A 17,810-nucleotide genomic window follows, 5' to 3' on the forward strand; every position below is an offset into this window, starting at 1 on the left:
TTCACAGCTTCTAGACTTTATTTCAGCAAGGCACTAAAAACAAGGGGATACAGAAGGGACATACACACACACACACACACACAACACACAAACAACATCTGCTCCGAGATGCAGAGCATGGATCCAAGACTGTAGAACAAGCTCCACCCCCTTCTGCTAAAATGTACAGTAGAGTCATCAGCACTGCTACGATCGTCTCGCTCTGTTTGACACTCACTCACTCAGCCACTCGCTTGCCCATCACATTCAACCTGCCATCGGTCAGAGCTCACACGTTCCGCAATGAAGGAAAAGTGGGAAGTGAAAGAAGAGAGAGCGAGAGAGAGCGAGAGCGTGAGAGAGAGAGAGAGAGTGTAAGAGAAACAAGGAACAAAAGGCAGAGTGGCATGAACCTATTGGCACCATGCTGCCTAATGCCAGCCGTGGGCTAGAGGGATATAAATAAAGCCCCCCAGCATTGAGTTGTGGAGCAGTGGAAGGACCATGCTCTCTGGAATGATGGTGGAGCTCCATCCAGTACTTTTAGGACTAGTTGAGGAGATGGGGATGATGAGATAGGGTGATGATCAATGCAACACAAGAGGAGAGAGAGAGACAATAGAAGAGACAGAAGGGAGAGAGACAAAGAAAAAGACTAGAGAGAGAAAGACAGACAAACACAGGAGAAAGAGAGACAGAGGGGAGAGATACAGAGAGACTCAGAGAGACAGAGGGGTGAGAGACAAAGATAACGATGGGAGAGAGACCAAAAGAGGGACAGAGGTGAGAGATAAAGAGAAAGACAGGAGAGAGACCAAAAGAGGGACATAGGTGAGAGACAAAGAGAAAGACAGGAGAGACAGTAAAAGAAAGCCAAAGAAAAAGACTAGAGAGAGAGAAAGAAAGACAGAGGGGTGAGAGAGACAGACAAAGACGAAAGAGACAGAAAGAGAGGGAGAGATCGAGGCAGAGGACGAGAGGACGAGAGAGGGCAGAGAAACAGAACGAGAGACTTAGAGAGACAGAGGGGAGCGAGACAAAAAAGAGAGGGAGCGAGACAGAGAGACAGAGGGGAGAAAGACTGACAGAGACGGCATGAACGAGAGAGCGTACGCGCGCGCGAGAGAAAGAGAGTGAACGAGAGCGAGAGAGGTAGCAGGTGCTGTAACTAGTCTATAGCGTATAGGAGGGAGGTTATAAACATTATATGACATCTGTTATAAAACCTAAAGTACTGCAATTAATCAATTCAGTAAAGATGCTTTCAGAAATGCGCCCTGGTCCCCCAGTGAGACTCCTCCTACTGCAGAGCACCACCACTGATCATCAGCAGATGATTCCAAATGGGGCCTAAATGATTAGAGTCACCTCAGACTCCATCAGCACTAGTAGAAGATCACTGGTAGAAGCCTGCCTCCGAATCCCGACATCTGCATGGGTGGAGCGCCGCTGCCTATAAACATGTGGGGGAAAATAAAAATTCCCTTTTCAGTATTCAGTTTCAGCTGCTGTGAGTCAGACCGAGGCTGCAACCGTAGCCCACAAAGCGATGTTACCATGCAGACCCCCAGCAGCGGTGTTTACAGCTCACGGAGCACCGCACACACACCTTCACTACAAAGCCAACTAGAAACTCTTCAGAAACTCTGGTTTTTAGATCCACTGCCTGCCAATCACGCGCTGCGGTTCTAGCAGACAAAAAAACTAAAGTCTGGATCTGCTACAGATTCATTACCTTACTGGGTGGGATGGGCCTTAATTGACCTGCGTTCTTTCATAGCTACTGTTGCTAAGGTTGAACAAGCTTCATGGGGCTGAATGAATCCCATTCAACCCAAGGGGAAACGGTGGGGAGCAAATCTGTATTTATTAGTATTAGAAATATATAGAGTTACAAGTTTATTTCAGACGTGTCACACCAGATCAGACTATTACAAGTTTTGTTTTGAGCTGTTACATGATATCAGACTGTTACAAGGTTTAAAATGTTACATGAGCTCAGACTGTTACAAGGTTTAAAATGTTACAGGAGATCAGACTGTTACAATGTTTAAAATGTTACATGAGATCAGACTGTTACAAGGTTTAAATTGTTATATGAGATCAGACTGTTACAATGTTTAAATTGTTACATGAGCTCAGGCTGTTACAAGGTTACAATTGTTATATGAGATAAAACTGGTACAAGGTTTAAATTGTTACATGAGATCAGACTGTTACAAGGTGTTTCAGAGTTCCTAATGCATATCCAACTGTTACAAGCTTTGTTTCGAGTGTTCGGGTCATTTTTAGGTTGATTTTGAGTTTTCACACCAGATCAGACTATTACATGTTTTTATTTTAGACGTGTTACACCACATAAGACTCTTACAAGATGTGTTATCAGTTATCAGATCAGACTATTACAAGGTTGTTTAGACGTGTTACACCAGATCAGACTATTACAAGGTTGTTTAGACGTGTTACACCAGATCAGACTATTACAAGGTTGTTTAGACGTGTTACACCAGATCAGACTATTACAAGTTTTGTTTTGAGCTGTTACATGAGATCAGACTGTTACAAGGTTTACATTGTTACAGCCTGCTCCATGGTTTGTTTAGACTTGTTACACCATATTAGGCTATTACAAAGTTTGAGTTGTTACACCAGATCAGACTGTTAAAGGGTTTAAATTGGTACATGAGATCATTATTACAAGGTTTGTTCAGAGTTTTTGTACTAGATCAGACGGTTACAGGGCTTTAAATCAGACTGATATGATGCTTGTTTAGATTTGTTACACCAGTCATCATCGTATTGTTAAAAGATTTATTCAGACATTTCTGTCACCAGATCAGACCACTACAAGGTGCATTCCGAGTTAAACCAGATATGGATACACGATACACCAGACATGTCACATGAGATCAGACTGTTACAAGGTTTAAGTTGTTACACCAAATCGGACCGTTACAAGATTTGTTTAGAGTTGATGTATCAGTTTAGTCCATTACAGCGTTGATTTTTCCAGTTGCAACACTGTAGAGCTGGCCAATGCTGTTGTTTTAAAAGAATGATTGATTTAAAGCTAATGCTGGTATGAAGTCAACATAAAACTACATCTGATCTACAGTGTCCTACTATCACCTTATATATGCATGCAATAAATATAATAAATTACTGATTAATAAATTAATGGGAAATGGGATTTTTTTGGGGTCAACCTTCTGTAAAGCTTGTTCAATCTGTCAACAGGAGCCAGACATAACATCTTCATATTTGTGAGCGGAGCATGGCTAGGTCAGCTGGCTCTGACCAGCAGGGTCAAGCAATCGTAACCAAAATGTATTACTGGAGTAAAGAATGAATATTTCAGAGGTATCTTTCTTCGGGAGAAAGCAGATACTGTGAATCCAAGCCATACAATCGCTTGGAAATCAATACTTTCAAACTCTCTAGTCTTGAAAAATGTCTTTATAGAAGTTTGCAGGACAGCATGCAATGGAACCGCATGCCGGCCGCTGCAGGATGCACTGCTGCAGGATGCTAGATTCCACTTTCCGAAAAAAACATACCTGCTTCTCCACACCACCCTGAATCCAGTGGTCACCAAGCATTCTCCTAGACATCGAACCTTCCTGCAGAGTTCAGTAAGAAGCCTAATCTGCCAACAGAAGACTTTGAGTTTATTCAGGTAATTAAGGAGCATACTCAGGAGCATCTCAATTTTAGAGCCAGGTGTGTTGGATCTGGCAAGCCTCCAGGATCAGGACTGGGCACTCTTGGTCATATCGTGTGGTCATTCACATAAGCTGCAATATATAAAAGTTAGTTGTGGTCCAAGTTCCAAGTGGAAGAGCTTTTACAGGGCTGAACTCTACAAGAAGGCCGATACAGAGGAGAAGGGCTGGTGACCACAACCCACCCCTCTTCTCACTGGGGTCCCAGCACACCCTGCCCTGAACCCTCGCTGTGCTCTGTCCCCCACATCCGGTAGAACTGTGTGAAGTCCACGTATGGTGGCACGCGTCCTGTCTCGTCCGGCTGCGCTGCCTGGCTGCCCCGCTGGCGGAAGAGGCTGCCGTCGCCCGAGCTGGAGCTGGAGCTCTGCGTCTGCGTGTTGGTGGACTGCAGCGTGGCCGTAGGACTCTGCCTATAGGGTGGATAGGACACACAGATGGGGATAGGGACAGGGAGTTCACTGATCGGCTGCAAAATGTCTACGTCTATTGTAAGAGGGCGTAGGGGGGCTATCAGGCTACAGTGTGCGTATGTGGTTGGGGGAGGGTGGGGGGGGGTGAAGGGAGGCAGGGGAGAAAGCGGAGGGGAGTTGGCATAGGTTATTAAATTGCTATTAACTTGTGAGGAATGTGTTCATCAGCTAAAACTGAGGTCTGTTAACAAGTTAACAAGTACTGCACACACACAGCACGGTGTAAACTGCAGGCCTTAAACCGCACTGAGCTGTTAATTAACTTCAAACAGTGCAAAATGGCCACACATCTGGAGGCAAACATCTTGGTTAACTGAATTAACTGAATGGGATTTGACTACACTGTCTGCTGAACTATCGCTTTAAGTGGGCTATCAATTACAATGTCAAATCGTGTTCATCTTGCCACAGTTAAATAATGAGAGTTCAGTACACTCTTGATCATTCTTCAGAAGAACCTCCAGCAGAACCAAAACAGAGCTGGAAAACGGGCCGACTCCAAAACCCCAAAACTGTTGCATCACAGTCCTGACTCTCTATATTTACACTTACACCATTTACATAAACTGGACAATATGACATTAGTGATTTTGGGATAATATGGTGTTGTTGATACCGGAGAGAAGCTCATCACCTCCAGACTCACCGCCCTTTGCTAGTTATGGGAATATGGGATGCTGCAGCAACCAGGCCTCATTATCACAGTATTTCCTGAGCTAGTATCTGCAGAAGGGGTGCTCAAACTTGGGACGCAATGAAGAGGAAGCCAGGGGAACAGTCAGAACAGCTTATCTAAGGAAAATCTGCAGGTTTTATTCTGAGGCACAATAACAGGGTGGTAAACAGGCTTGTTGAACAACATCTGAGCATTTTCCACCCCAGCCAAAGTCACATGCTTGCTGTTTATTCATTAAAAAACAACTGCAGCCTTTAGGACAATGTTATCTATTACTTTTGTGAACCAGAGTTCCTGAGCTAAGTTAAAATAACCACAATATAAAGTCTGGAGGCCTGAAATGTGTTTCTTTACAGCTTGAGAAAGGGCTTCCACATCAGTGATGATAGTATCGATTTAACCTGTAGAAGAAGTAAATTCTCAGAGGAGCACTAAAAACTTGACTTTAACAATACAACGACAACCTGGAAGAGCTCTTTCTGGCACTGTGTGAATGCTGACATTGCTATTGCACTATGCTGTAGTCAGAATTGGGCTCAAGAGGATAGCACTGGTGCACCCTAAGAATCACAGAAGGAGCAATACCCGTCAACTATCGCAGCTTTCATTCGGGCGGCTGAGGCTACAAGGCTCTCTGCATAAAATATTAACGCGACTTTTAATGGAAAACTGGACTGAACCACCGTGAAGAGCTGTGCTGAGGTGGAATGAACCATTACCCTGAAGTTGGAGTGCCTCCTTCCAGCGTGGAGGCGGTGTTGGTCCCGTTAGTGAGCGTGCCCTGGCAGGGCATGACGAGAGAGAGGGTTACACTGGTCTTACTGGTGCTTTGGCTGTTGGAGTAGGGCACGGAGACTGGGTAGATTCGGCCACCTGAAAGACGTGAAAGAGAGAGAGAGAGAGAGAGAGAGAGAGAGAGAGATTGGAGTCTGAATCAGTTTTTATTGTTTAAGCTTTTATAAACATTCTCAGTGCTGGGGGGCTTTGTACCCCTCTAGACCACACCTGGCATTAACCAGCATGGTGCCAATAGGTTCATGTTTATGTGCACCAAAGGGCTCTAGTCTGCTGGCAGTATCTCTCTACAGGGTCTAGACAAGCTAGCTGAATGCATTCATTAATAAGGCTGTCCATGAAATCACCTGTCCGAAAACTGAAGCTGAAACATCTAACAGCTGAAAGAATTCTGCACGGAGGAGTAGGAAAACCCCCCAGTTTCCCCGGACTGGTCATATCACAGACTGGTAGATGGTTAAAGAAAATGAGTAATTAAGGTTATTTCAGTCAAGGGGGGGAAACCAGCTATTAGGGAATTTGGGTGCTCTAAAATTTGCATTTCCACATTTTTCAATGTATTTTTAAATATGGGGGGGGGGGTCAGGGGGGGTTCCTCATTTTTTCACATGACTGTATTTTGAAGTTTTATTAAAAAGAGAAAAGAGTGAAAGAGTGAGTTTTACAGACATACGCAAACACACTAACACACACACACAGTGAGAGAGAGAAAGAGTGTCGTAAGCAGGACTGTTACCCTGAGTGGGTGTGAGCGAGCCGTCTGCTAGAGGGTAATTAATGGTGCGGATGAGGAGGGTCATGTCCTCGTGCCGGGAGCAGTGCGGCGCTCTCTGCCTGCCGCTGGCGTAGGCGTCGTGATGAAGTCGCTTAACGCGCTCCACCACCGACTGGGCCACAGCCTCCAGACTGTTCTGCAGGGCCAGCTCTGCCGCCACCATGGCAACCATCTCCTGAAAGAGGTGAAAGGGAGAATCATGGGAAATGTAGTCCAACAGCAGCATGACTTAAGTCTGCGACCGAGCACAGACAACCCTGCACTAGAGGGATCCTCCTCTAGAGACTGGCATCCTAAGGTGGCACTGTTGCTATGGCAACTGTGACAAATGGAAATGGAAATCTTTATGCAGGTCAGGGGTGTTATAAAATGACTCACAAAAAGAGATGTAAATGTTGGTTATTTAACACTGAACTCTTAAACTACTATTCAGTGTGTTAATGAAGGAGCTCGCTGATGTGCTGACAACAGGTGGGGGATGGAAGGATTTCCATCAAAAAATTAAGCACCCTCAAATCCCTACATGGTTCCCATGGATGCAACGTGCCAGTTAAACTACGATATGTGCCATGATTGCTCAGCAATGACCAAAATATATTCAATATTGCCTGTTAAATGTACAAATATGTGTAATTCAAGCCTCTGTTAGCTGGATCACAGTCTGTGCTGGGTGTTTGGCCTGCTAACGTAGCTAGGCTTTCAAAAAAGTAGTGGTTTTCCATTACTGTGCTTATTAAACCATCTCAAAAAGTCTCCTCACATCAGAGTATTATCAGAACGTACCTAATAGAGGGAATAACCAGCCTTGGCTTGCATGGCACTAGCGAGATGTCGTGGCATGGACAGTATTAGGTGAAGGAAGGTTCTCGTTATAGAGGTTAGCTAGTCCACAGTGGCGCGTCAATTGTGTCAGAGCGATATCATAACTTTGTGGGACGTTTTAGAGCCACCATAGTGAAGATGTACTGAAAATGGACTCATTTGAGAGCCTCCCAACGGAAAACCAGTGGTGCCCCACAAGTCATGGATGCCAGAGGGGAATGTTGACTCTGATGAGTAATATAAAGCAGTGGACCAGAAATCAGACCGATTAACCTCTATAATGAACACCTTCCGCCACCTAATATAGTCCATGCCATGGAGTCTTCTTGCTAGCGTCATCTGAGCCAAGGGTGGTTATTCCCGCTCTTCAGTAGGTGGTCATATGGTAGGTGGACATTGGGTTAATATTCCCTTTGTTTCCTATCAAACTGCTACAGTCTACTACTACTGTCTGCAGTGTGATTTCCTGTGTCACTCTATAGAGGAGAGCAACCACACGTCACCTCCCTGTCGTCAGATCTACCACAGCCCGTTTTGGGTGAAAACAAACTCGACCATATTGCTGCTGCCTAGCTTACGAAACTCTTTACTTCCCTAAAGAGCAACAGTCAGGAAAAGGAGAGATCTATGGCCTCAAGCCATCCATAGACAAGATAAAAATGGTCAACTGTGGGACTTGGCCAGTTAATATGTGTGCATCTGTTGCAAACCCATCATCTCAGGTCAGTTAATGATGCTAAAGTCAACAAATATCAACACTTGTAATGTTCTAAAGTCAGAGTACTGAATGTTGGACATAGTGGGACATAGTGAAAGTGAAAAGCCAAGGAAATCCCAGTGTCATATTAGCACTGGCTGCAGCCAGCTGGATTGTCCCTGATTTGTTGAAACACAGGTACCAAAAACAGCTTCGCCTGATGGTTCCCTGAAGTGACTTTTCTGCCGTGATTATCGTCATAATAATTCAAATTTAAAGTGGGTCTAAACTCTGCATTAATGCCATGATAATACAACTATAGGGAATCGAATCATCATTGATTAAACAAATCAATAAATGGAAATGTTCAGAACAACGCACTGGGCCGGGTCATCCGTCCACTTTGATGGAGGCCTACTGAAAGGACACTCATCAGCACCTATTTCTTTTTTATATAACTACGCTGATCAATGACTATATATAATTGTTTGCCTGGCTGGTTGTAAGTTTTGGACTCCTAATAGCTAACAATTAGCAGGGAATGGTTAATTAATGCGACCAAATTGTCACAAAAAAACCTGGACAGTTTAATTAAAGCGCCTGTTTTCACCAAAAAAGGGACGGGGAATTACGCACAGGGAAATGTGCCCTAATGAGGGGGCAATGCCTGCCACAAGAAAGAACGCACCTGATTGGCCTGCTCAGGGCCGTGGGCGGCCTCAAGAGCCTTAATGAGGCCTTCTGACATCAGCAGCAGAAAACCCGTCACTCCGTCCAACGACTGGCCGCCATGAATCTCAGGCTCTGCGATGACTGGCTTACTCTTGGCCGCACTAAAACCAACAAGTGTTAAATAAATATATTTCAATAACTACACACACACACACACGTGGGCCTTAATATGAATCTGTTTGATGACAGTATTTCACACAAGAAGCTGAAATCTTCGTCCCCCTGCACAAAGGTCTACTGCCTTTCTACTGCCATGCTGTAGGAAACTGAAAGAAAAGGAAACGCACTGAATCTCTGCACCGAATCAAAAAGCCACAGCTTTCCTCTGCGCGGCTGCCAGGCAGCAGGAAATTGGAGTTCTGTGCAGCAGGTTAATGTCATCTAGAAGGGCTTAGTGTGGTAATGCTGTGAAAGTCCACTTGGACCGGTGAAATAGCCAAGGTGGGCAACAGACCACAAGAGACACACAAGCAGACACGCAAGCACATAAACCCACTGGACACTTGGTTGATTTTCACAGTGAAGAGCTCAATTCTAATAGATTTTTTTCATTTAACCTAAAGGAAATCTAGAAAACAGTGCATTTAATGTGCCATTACTTTCACACACGCCACATTTAACATGCTTTTTCTTTTTCAATATGTTAAATTGGGCACATAAGCAGTAATGATGCTTTGGTAATAATGTGCAGAAGTGTCACTGTAGGGAATGTGAACTCACACACACACTCACAAAATATTGCTATACGCAACCTGACCAGAATGTGTATATATAAACATATATGCTCCTGCAGATCGTGCTGCACGAGGATGATCGGGCTATAAATATCTGCGGGCTGCACAACGGGATTCAGTCCAGCGAGTGTCTCGTTGGATGTGTGGAAAACGGGTCCCAGAGCAGATGTTAATGACTGGCAAAAAGGCGTGGAGGAGATCCCCTCCCCATCTCTTCATCCCCAACTCATCCCAAAAGTAGTAGTTGGATGGAGCACCAACCATCCATCACTCCAGAGAACACAGTTCCTCCACTGCTCCACAGCTCAATGCTGGGGTTGTTTATACCCCCCTACCACGCCTGGCATTAGCCAGCATAGTGCCAGTAAGGTTCATGTTAGTCTGCTCCAGGGAGTCCTATTCTATTGGCTGTAGTGCTGCACAGGGACTAGACAAGTGGTTTAAGCTGCACCCATTTTTTCACACAAAGCAGCAGAATGCATTTATTAGAAGGGGTGTCCATGATAGACAGAAAGGCAGACAGGCTGACAGACGCAGGTAAGACAGATTGTGAGGCTGATAAACAGAGAGAAAGCAGCGAGCGAGTCGGATATTCAGACACATCAGACGTTCTGCACTCTCATTCCAAAGCGTCTGAAACAAAGAACTGATGGTGGAAACATGTGAAGAGCTGAAAATAGCCTGAGGTCATTTACACACTCACTCTCTCTCTCTCTCGCTTGCTCGCTCACACACAGTACACAAAACACATGCATCAGTGTGAGTCTGGGGTCAAGGCCAGAAGCCATACATGCTCAGAGACGCTGTAAAAACAGCGCTGCCAAACGTCAAAGCTCATTATTTCAAATCAGCAGACTGTTTTTGTTTAGTCTGAAACCCACCTCAGCACATCGATATCGGTGTAGTTGAATTTGACCTTATAGTCCCCAATCCTCCTCAGGCTGCTCTGACCTGCTATTAGCCCTGCCTGTCTCAATCGAGCAGGGTCCAGACCTGTGAGAGAGAGAGAGAGAGGGAGAGAGAGAGACACTTACAACCAGAAAATAAGTAACTAAGCTAAAAAAGAGCAAAGTGCGGGCATATTACCTCCAATCATCCAAGCAACTTAGCTGAGTGTTTTCGAGTGTGTGTGTTTGTGTGTGTGTGTGTGTGTGTGTGTGTGTGTGTGCACACACTCACCAAGCTGGGCCAGTCTTGTGAGCTCCTCCTCATTGTCGGTTGTGTGAGCGCGGCCGATCTGAATGACCTGGTTCTGCCGGTCACTGGTGCACTTACAGAGCAGAGCACGATTGGTGCCTGGGTCACACACACACACACACACACACACACACACACACACAGTGAAATACATTTATTATTATGAATTATTTATTATTATTAATTATTAATATCATATTTGTTGGTATTTACTGATAATTAACCATCAATCAAGTTAATCAAACCTTGTATATCCATGTTGCCGTTTTTCACTTTCTAACAATGTGAATCTGGCGGTTGTTCTTTACATTGCGCTCAAATTTCCTAATGAACGGACCAATAGAAATGCTCCGAAATGACCAGGAATAATAGCTTTTTTCCATGTACTTCCATTGAAAGTTAAGAAAGTTTTTTTCCTTAAGAAGCGGCATGACCCTTACAAAAACATTTCTTATTAAAATGCACCAAGTCATTTGCAATAACCTGTAAATAATATTGATATTGCTTTTTAAATTCTTATTTATATTGTGTATATAGTGTAAATTATTTATCTACATTGTTTTGTAACTGAGTGTCTTGCTATCCCTTTCTGCTGTGACACTGAGAATTTCCCCACTGTGGGACTAATAAAGGATTATCAAAGATTAACTTTGTAAAACAAAATATAACAAATTAACACATAGATATAAATGTACTAAATTGCTATTTATTTGTCACTAAAATAAACAATGGTGCATGACCTTGACACAACATTCAAATAAAAAAGTCAGAAGTCAGATATTTTAAGAAGTCAAACTTCTTAAAATATATTAAAATAAATAAAATGTATCAGCCAAAACTGAAAATAAGTAGCGTCACTTTGTCAAACACACAAACAGTAATTTTTTTAGTAACTTTTTTTTGTGTGTAATTCAAAATAAAATGCAGCAGCTGAACCTGAGAATAAATAAGTAACTTGGTCAAACATACAAGCAGTAATAAAAAAACCCAAAAACATCTAAACATTTAGTGCAGTCTCACACCAACCAATTAAAGTAAAAGGATCGGTTCCATGGATCGGCCTAATTATCCGATACCCGATCCAGCTAATTTTGTTAATATCGGGACCGATATCCTAATATCGGATCGGTGCATCTCTAGTTAAGGTAAAGGCTTGTTTATGTCCATCTCCTGCCTACTTTGGTGACAGGATGGCATAACACGAGGTTGTGGAACTGGGTGTAAAGAGACTTTGCGGAAATTATTTGAGATTATTCGAAGCCCTGACTGAAGGTTCCAGATGTGACTGGGATGCTCATCAGAGATCTCTGTTTGTACTGACCTTAACCGATGATATTTTGTCTAGCTGTATGAATTAACCTTTGTTATGGCTGCAAATTAGTCCCAGTCAACAGCTCAGGCCATTAACCAATCCATGTGTCAGTACATTTCCACAGCTTTTCAACTCGAGCTCTGCAGGGACCCCCGCCCATATAGACCTCTCACAGATTTACACTTCAGTCAAAACCTGAACACACACCCCTTCTTCCTTTTCCGTTGGGGTATTAACCACAGCTGTGTTAGCATATCGGTCTCAGCAATTACCAGGGCAATGTGACCTACGGCAGTTCGCCACTTTGACTCTGGCTTGACCTTTTCGAAGAGTGAAAACCACCGGCAAAACGAAAACAACAACAAGCAAAGGGAGAGGTTATAATCTCAGCCCAGCCGAAATGCTGAAGGCCTCAGTGGGTGCTGTGGTTGGGGCTGGTGCGTGACTGTAGGTAAACATCATCTCTACCAGACAACAGCAAAGTAGGTAACAGAACAGATTTCATAATTCATAAATCCATAAAACGCCAGATATGTTTTTCCACATTTTTGCTCCAACCCAAAATCACAACATGTGTGTGTTCAATGAAAAATGTGGACCATAAATGAGTCCCTGAAGACTGTTCTCAGAACCACTGCTATCAATAATACAAAGAAACTGAAGCCACTTGCATCTGTATTTGTGAATTAAAGGGAACCATCCTATCATCACTGTCACGCAGACACCTTGTATCTCCATTTTTCTTTGTTTTTCACTTTTATACATAATCTGAATTTGGCAGTCGTTCTTTACATGGTGTCAAATATCATGATTGGGCCGACAGAAATGCTCCAAATTAACTTCCATTAACAGTTAGGAAGGTTTTTTGCTTCTCCTGTAAAGTTGCTGTTTTAGAGATTTTAGAGGTTTCTGCAGCGGCAATATATCAGTGAATTCAAACGTAGACAAATATTTAAGATTCTATGGTGCAGATCAGGGGTGGGCAACGGAGAAGAGGGGGGGGGGGGGGTCAAAGTCCAGCACAGTTTGCTCTTAACAGACTTACTAAGCCTGACAGTTACCAGGTGAGGTGAATCATGAAAACCACAAACCTTTGCAGGTACCCGGTCCTAGAGGCACCCACTCCTGCTGTAGATGTTTTATACAAAAAAACCACAGATTTTCCCTTTATTGCAGGATACTCTGGATATGTTCAAATAACACCACCCCAAAAAACCTCCCAAATGTCCAAAAGTTAGCGGACATCCCTTCTAATGAACGCATTTAGCTACTCGCTGCTGACAGAGATGTGCATGTGACAGCTTGTTTAGTCCCTGTAGAGAAGTACCGCCAAATGAAGAGGACTCTCTGACGCAGATAAACATGAACTTTTTTGGCACCATGCCTAATGCCAGGCATGGGCATTGAGCTGTGGAGCTGCAGAACTGTGTTCTCTGGAACGATCTGGAATACTTCTAGGGTAAGTTGGGTAGTTGGAGATGAGGTGGGGTGGTGTTCATCCTGACCTCACCTCATATATATACTATATATATATATATATACACACACACACACACACATATATATATATATAATGATGTAAAGGACTGTATCTAGCCTACATTAGTTATCAGGTTGTGTGTCTGATGTTTCTACTTGGGACTTAGCGTATTCTTCCCCAGCTGTGTGAGAGCGGCCATTCGGTGGAATATCAGCTACTGATTTCTTATTATTTCAGCTGCATGGCTCGGTCACGGCTACTTCTCCCCTGCAGGGGGTGGTGGTGGGGGGATAAATCCCTCCCATCTTACTGCTCCTCTTTTTCAAACTCTTTGAACCAAAATAATGTATAAATCCTAGGAATGTCTGAAGTCCTATAGTAACAAGATTCCTAGAGTTGCTTAAGAACCCTCAGATCCTTCATTCTTAACATCTAAGGGCAATCTTTGCCATTGTGGACTTTGACTTATTGAGTTATTGACTCACTAATTGATATTAACGTTCTAATAATAATAATAATAATAATAATAAAAGAAGATATATTATTATTGTGATGATTACTATTATTCATTTCCACTACTTTCCATTACTTGTACCATCACTACTACTGACTGTATCAGTACAGCACCAGAGCATAACAGTCAGGCTTATGTGATGATATGGTAACTTTATCAAATGTATAAAGTGGTTCTGACCAGACAGGGATGGGTTTCCCTTCTGAGTGTTGCTTCCTGCAGTTCTGCAGTTGGGGAGAGAACAGGGTAAAGTGGAGATATAACACCACTGTCCTGTAGTGTGCTGCCCTCTGTACTAATGACTGTGTAGATCATATGAACATTACAGATCATTAACAAAGTAAACGAGGCGTCGACTATTAAAACCTGTCTGCTTTACATAATCAATCATGCAGACTTAACGCAGCACCAGCGTAAGCAATGTATAGCTAAGGACAGGGGGGGCTGTGTATGTGAAGCATGCGAGTCTGTACGTACCCACATTAGCGATGTAGAGCTTGTTATTGAGAATAAGTGCAACGACTGCCGTGGCTCCGCCAGACACTTCCTGCTCCAGGGCCTTCAGCTTCTCTGCAATCTTCTGAAACTGAGGAGGCAGCTGGTGAAGCGGCACCCCCTACGGGTGAAAGGGAGGACGTCAAATGTGCATACTGTCATATTTAGCATTTTTTCACTTGTTTAGTCTGTCAGCTGTGACAGATAATTGCTGTCCACAATCTACAAGAAATAAATGTATTTCTGAACAATTTCTGAAAAGTATTTAAGAACAATTATCCAATCAATTAATTAACTAATCATTACAGATTAATTTAAATGTGTATAGCAATTACCTAATACTATAAATCTCTCTCTCATGTATATATGTATACATCAAACACACACAGTGAATGTGTCCCCGTTGCCATCAGTGGCAGCTTCCTGAGCATGGGTATCGAACCTGTAACCTGGTCCCATCACTTTTCGAAGTAGGTTGTCATTGTTCTATGTATACAGGGGTTGGCTTTATGCAGTTTACTGCCTGTCCCACTGGTGAGTCTGAGTGTACCGCATGATAAGTTACATAACACTGCACAGTCTAAGATGCTAAAGGTCATATCACCTTACATATCTTACCTGCAACCTGTAACCTTCACTAGATGCTTCAGCAGAAACTGTACCATAATCACTCTGCTTTCTATGCTTTTCTTGCCCATTATCCTTTAACATTTGGCTCTTGCTGAATGAAAAAAAAGGGTCCAGCGTGTTGTTTGCATTTCAGTACTAAACTTGCTATGACCTACGCTGCTGCAGAGGAGGCGCAGGGTGAAGCAGTTCATACAGAAAGCAGAAAGTCTGTCTTCAGACTGCCCTCATGGGCAGAACGGTTGGAAGGAATTTTCTATTCATGTATTCAGCTTGTCTGTGAAGGTGTGTGTGTGTGGGAACAGAAGTCCTTGAAAATGTGTTTCTAGGAGCCATTTCTTTTGCTGTGTGCGTTACTCGCCTCAGGAAGTTGCGCTTGCAGGTTGGCCTTTTCTGCCAGTGCGTCATCTATGGTCTCAAAGTAGCTTTTCTCCACCACATCAAAAGCCTTGAATAGAGAGATGGAGAGAGAGGAACATTGACAAAGAACGCTGCAATTCACTACACGTCCATATGAACTGTTTAACCGCTGTATTACCACCACAGAAGTTGACTTAGACATAGACCCTGTTCACACATGGTCACTACATGCGTCTTGAGGCCAAAACCAAGTGTGAATTAAGACAGACAAGACGCATTTCAACAAGATTCAAATCCGATCACTCAAACCGCTTCAGGAGGTGGTCTGATCTGAGATGCATGAGATGTTATAGCAGTGTAAACAAATCCAGCTCTATAAGACACATCCCACAACCTAAACACCAGTAATAATTGCCATGCAATGAGCGAATTTGCATATTTCATCCCACTCTGTGATTGGATTTCAGTCTGACTACCCAGAAACGCATTTGACTACCCAGTGTAAACACATGTGGCTGAAATCTTCCCAGGATACCATCCAGACACCAGTCACATGAAGTGACCAGGTGTGTGAATCAAGGCTGTAGCACATTTCTAACGTTTCCAGTAAAACTGGAAGGTGCCTTTCCTCCAAATCTAATCAATTAGCCAAAGCCAGCTTAGTGTCCAAAGTCTGATTTTGGAAGTCTCCACCAATCAGACGTAACATTAATGTTGGTTCCCCTTGGACAACCCAAACAGTTCTGACCATTCTGAGGAATCTGGCGTTAGCAGCAGATCCTTTAAGTCCTGTAAATTGTGAGGTGGGCCCTCCATAAGCATGAATGAGCCTTGGGCTCTCATGACCCTGTTGCTAGGCCACAATCATCCCATTGTCCTTCCTTCCTTAGATACTGATCACTGCATTCCAGGAACACCCCACAAGACCTGCCTGATGTTTTGGAGAAGTTCTGTCCCAGTCATCTAGAACATCACAGTCTGGTCCTTGTCAAAGCATCTCAGGTCCTCAGATCTGCCTTAAAGTTGTTCAGTGATCTCAAACAGACTTGCTAATGTGGATTCTGAGACTGTACATTAGAGCTGGGCAATATGAAAATATTTTATCATATTGTGGATATAATCAGTGCTTAAATAACACTGATCAACTGCATGTTTCACTACAAACGGTGTAATTTTTAAAAAATCCATCATTACTGATGCATTTTATCTGAAAATATCTTTAAATATTGTGATACAATATTTTTCCCGTATTGCCCAGCCCTACAGTACGTAGTCTGTTATCAAACTTCAGACACTTCATCAAATTGGCTTGGCCGATCGACTTCATCTGGGGTCAGGAGCGAGAACAGATTTCCACCAAATCATTCCTTTAATCCAGAGCATATGGACTGTTACCTGAATGAGGATGCGGCGGATGTCAGCGTCAGAGTGGCTGGAGTTGAGCTGACCCAGTAAAAGCTCTGCGGTCAGACACTGAGAAACGAAATTGGCCACTCGGCTGCCGTCATAACCATTAAACACTCCGTACAGGAAACAGCAATCCGTACTGTGAGGAACAAGGAGACAGCAAGTCATCATGTAGATGATCGATCTATCGGTCAGTGTCTCTGAGCACCTATAGTGACTTTTGAATGACCATAGAGAGCTGTAAAAGTCATTGTGAGACAGCTCACCTGAAGCGGAAATGGCCATCTTCATTGGGGTGGCCTTGGGTGCTTTTGCCGTCTGGGCCGTACACACAGTTCGGGGCTGTCCCCACCCCACACAGCTGACACAACGGCAGGTCATCTGTCCAGCTCTGGTGCTAAAACCACAGAGGGAATGATAACGACACTCTTAGTAAACAATTCAATTTAATTCCCAATACTGGGCTCAAGATGTATAATCATAATTATATCTTTTTATTTTGAATTTTATAAATATATATATATATATGTGTGTAAATACATACATGTTTTACTACTAAAAAAGTAAAAGCAGCCCAAAATGTCCCAAGCATTAAATGTAATTACAATTTGCATTTCAGAGATGCCGGAGTCATTTTAGGCTAAAAAGGTTCGCTGTAGTATTTCTGACATTATGACAAAAAGGTGTAGCAAATTCTATTAATTAAATAAAGATTAATTTAATACAATTTATGTAGTGAAGATGTCATAGCTGATCGGTAAAATTAGAATTTCTACTTCAAAAACTCTTTTTTTCATTACCGAAATCCTGAGTTTGAGTTTTCACTAGTAAAATTGAGTTATGTCTTGTATTGCTGGTGCTCGCCACAGTAAATCTGATATTATTATCTGATATTTACCATTTCTACTGGGAAAATGAGCATCAACACTACAGAAATCCTGAACTGGGGTTTTTACTAGTGAAAATAAATTGGCATTTTAGGCCAATTAAAACAGCTTGCCATAGTAAATCCG

At 43.0% G+C, this 17,810-nt stretch overlaps 1 protein-coding gene across 1 annotated transcript in view; it reads right to left on the reverse strand.

Annotated features, from left to right (window-relative positions):
• The window catches only part of tab1 (TGF-beta activated kinase 1/MAP3K7 binding protein 1), a 20,217-nt gene continuing 2,407 nt past the window's right edge, over positions 1 to 17,810 (reverse strand). Inside the window, exons 2-11 of the mRNA XM_072683491.1 lie at positions 17,064 to 17,194; positions 16,786 to 16,936; positions 15,392 to 15,478; positions 14,386 to 14,524; positions 10,585 to 10,701; positions 10,287 to 10,398; positions 8,628 to 8,772; positions 6,382 to 6,595; positions 5,570 to 5,723; positions 1 to 4,114 (exon numbers count right to left, since the gene is read on the reverse strand). Coding sequence (XP_072539592.1) covers positions 3,895 to 4,114; positions 5,570 to 5,723; positions 6,382 to 6,595; positions 8,628 to 8,772; positions 10,287 to 10,398; positions 10,585 to 10,701; positions 14,386 to 14,524; positions 15,392 to 15,478; positions 16,786 to 16,936; positions 17,064 to 17,194 — 1,470 coding nt within the window. The 3' untranslated portion in view covers positions 1 to 3,894. The remainder of the gene's footprint in view (positions 4,115 to 5,569; positions 5,724 to 6,381; positions 6,596 to 8,627; positions 8,773 to 10,286; positions 10,399 to 10,584; positions 10,702 to 14,385; positions 14,525 to 15,391; positions 15,479 to 16,785; positions 16,937 to 17,063; positions 17,195 to 17,810) is intronic.

The sequence above is a fragment of the Salminus brasiliensis genome, chromosome 7 (genome assembly GCF_030463535.1).
Source record: "Salminus brasiliensis chromosome 7, fSalBra1.hap2, whole genome shotgun sequence".
Taxonomy (NCBI): Eukaryota; Metazoa; Chordata; class Actinopteri; order Characiformes; family Bryconidae; genus Salminus; species Salminus brasiliensis.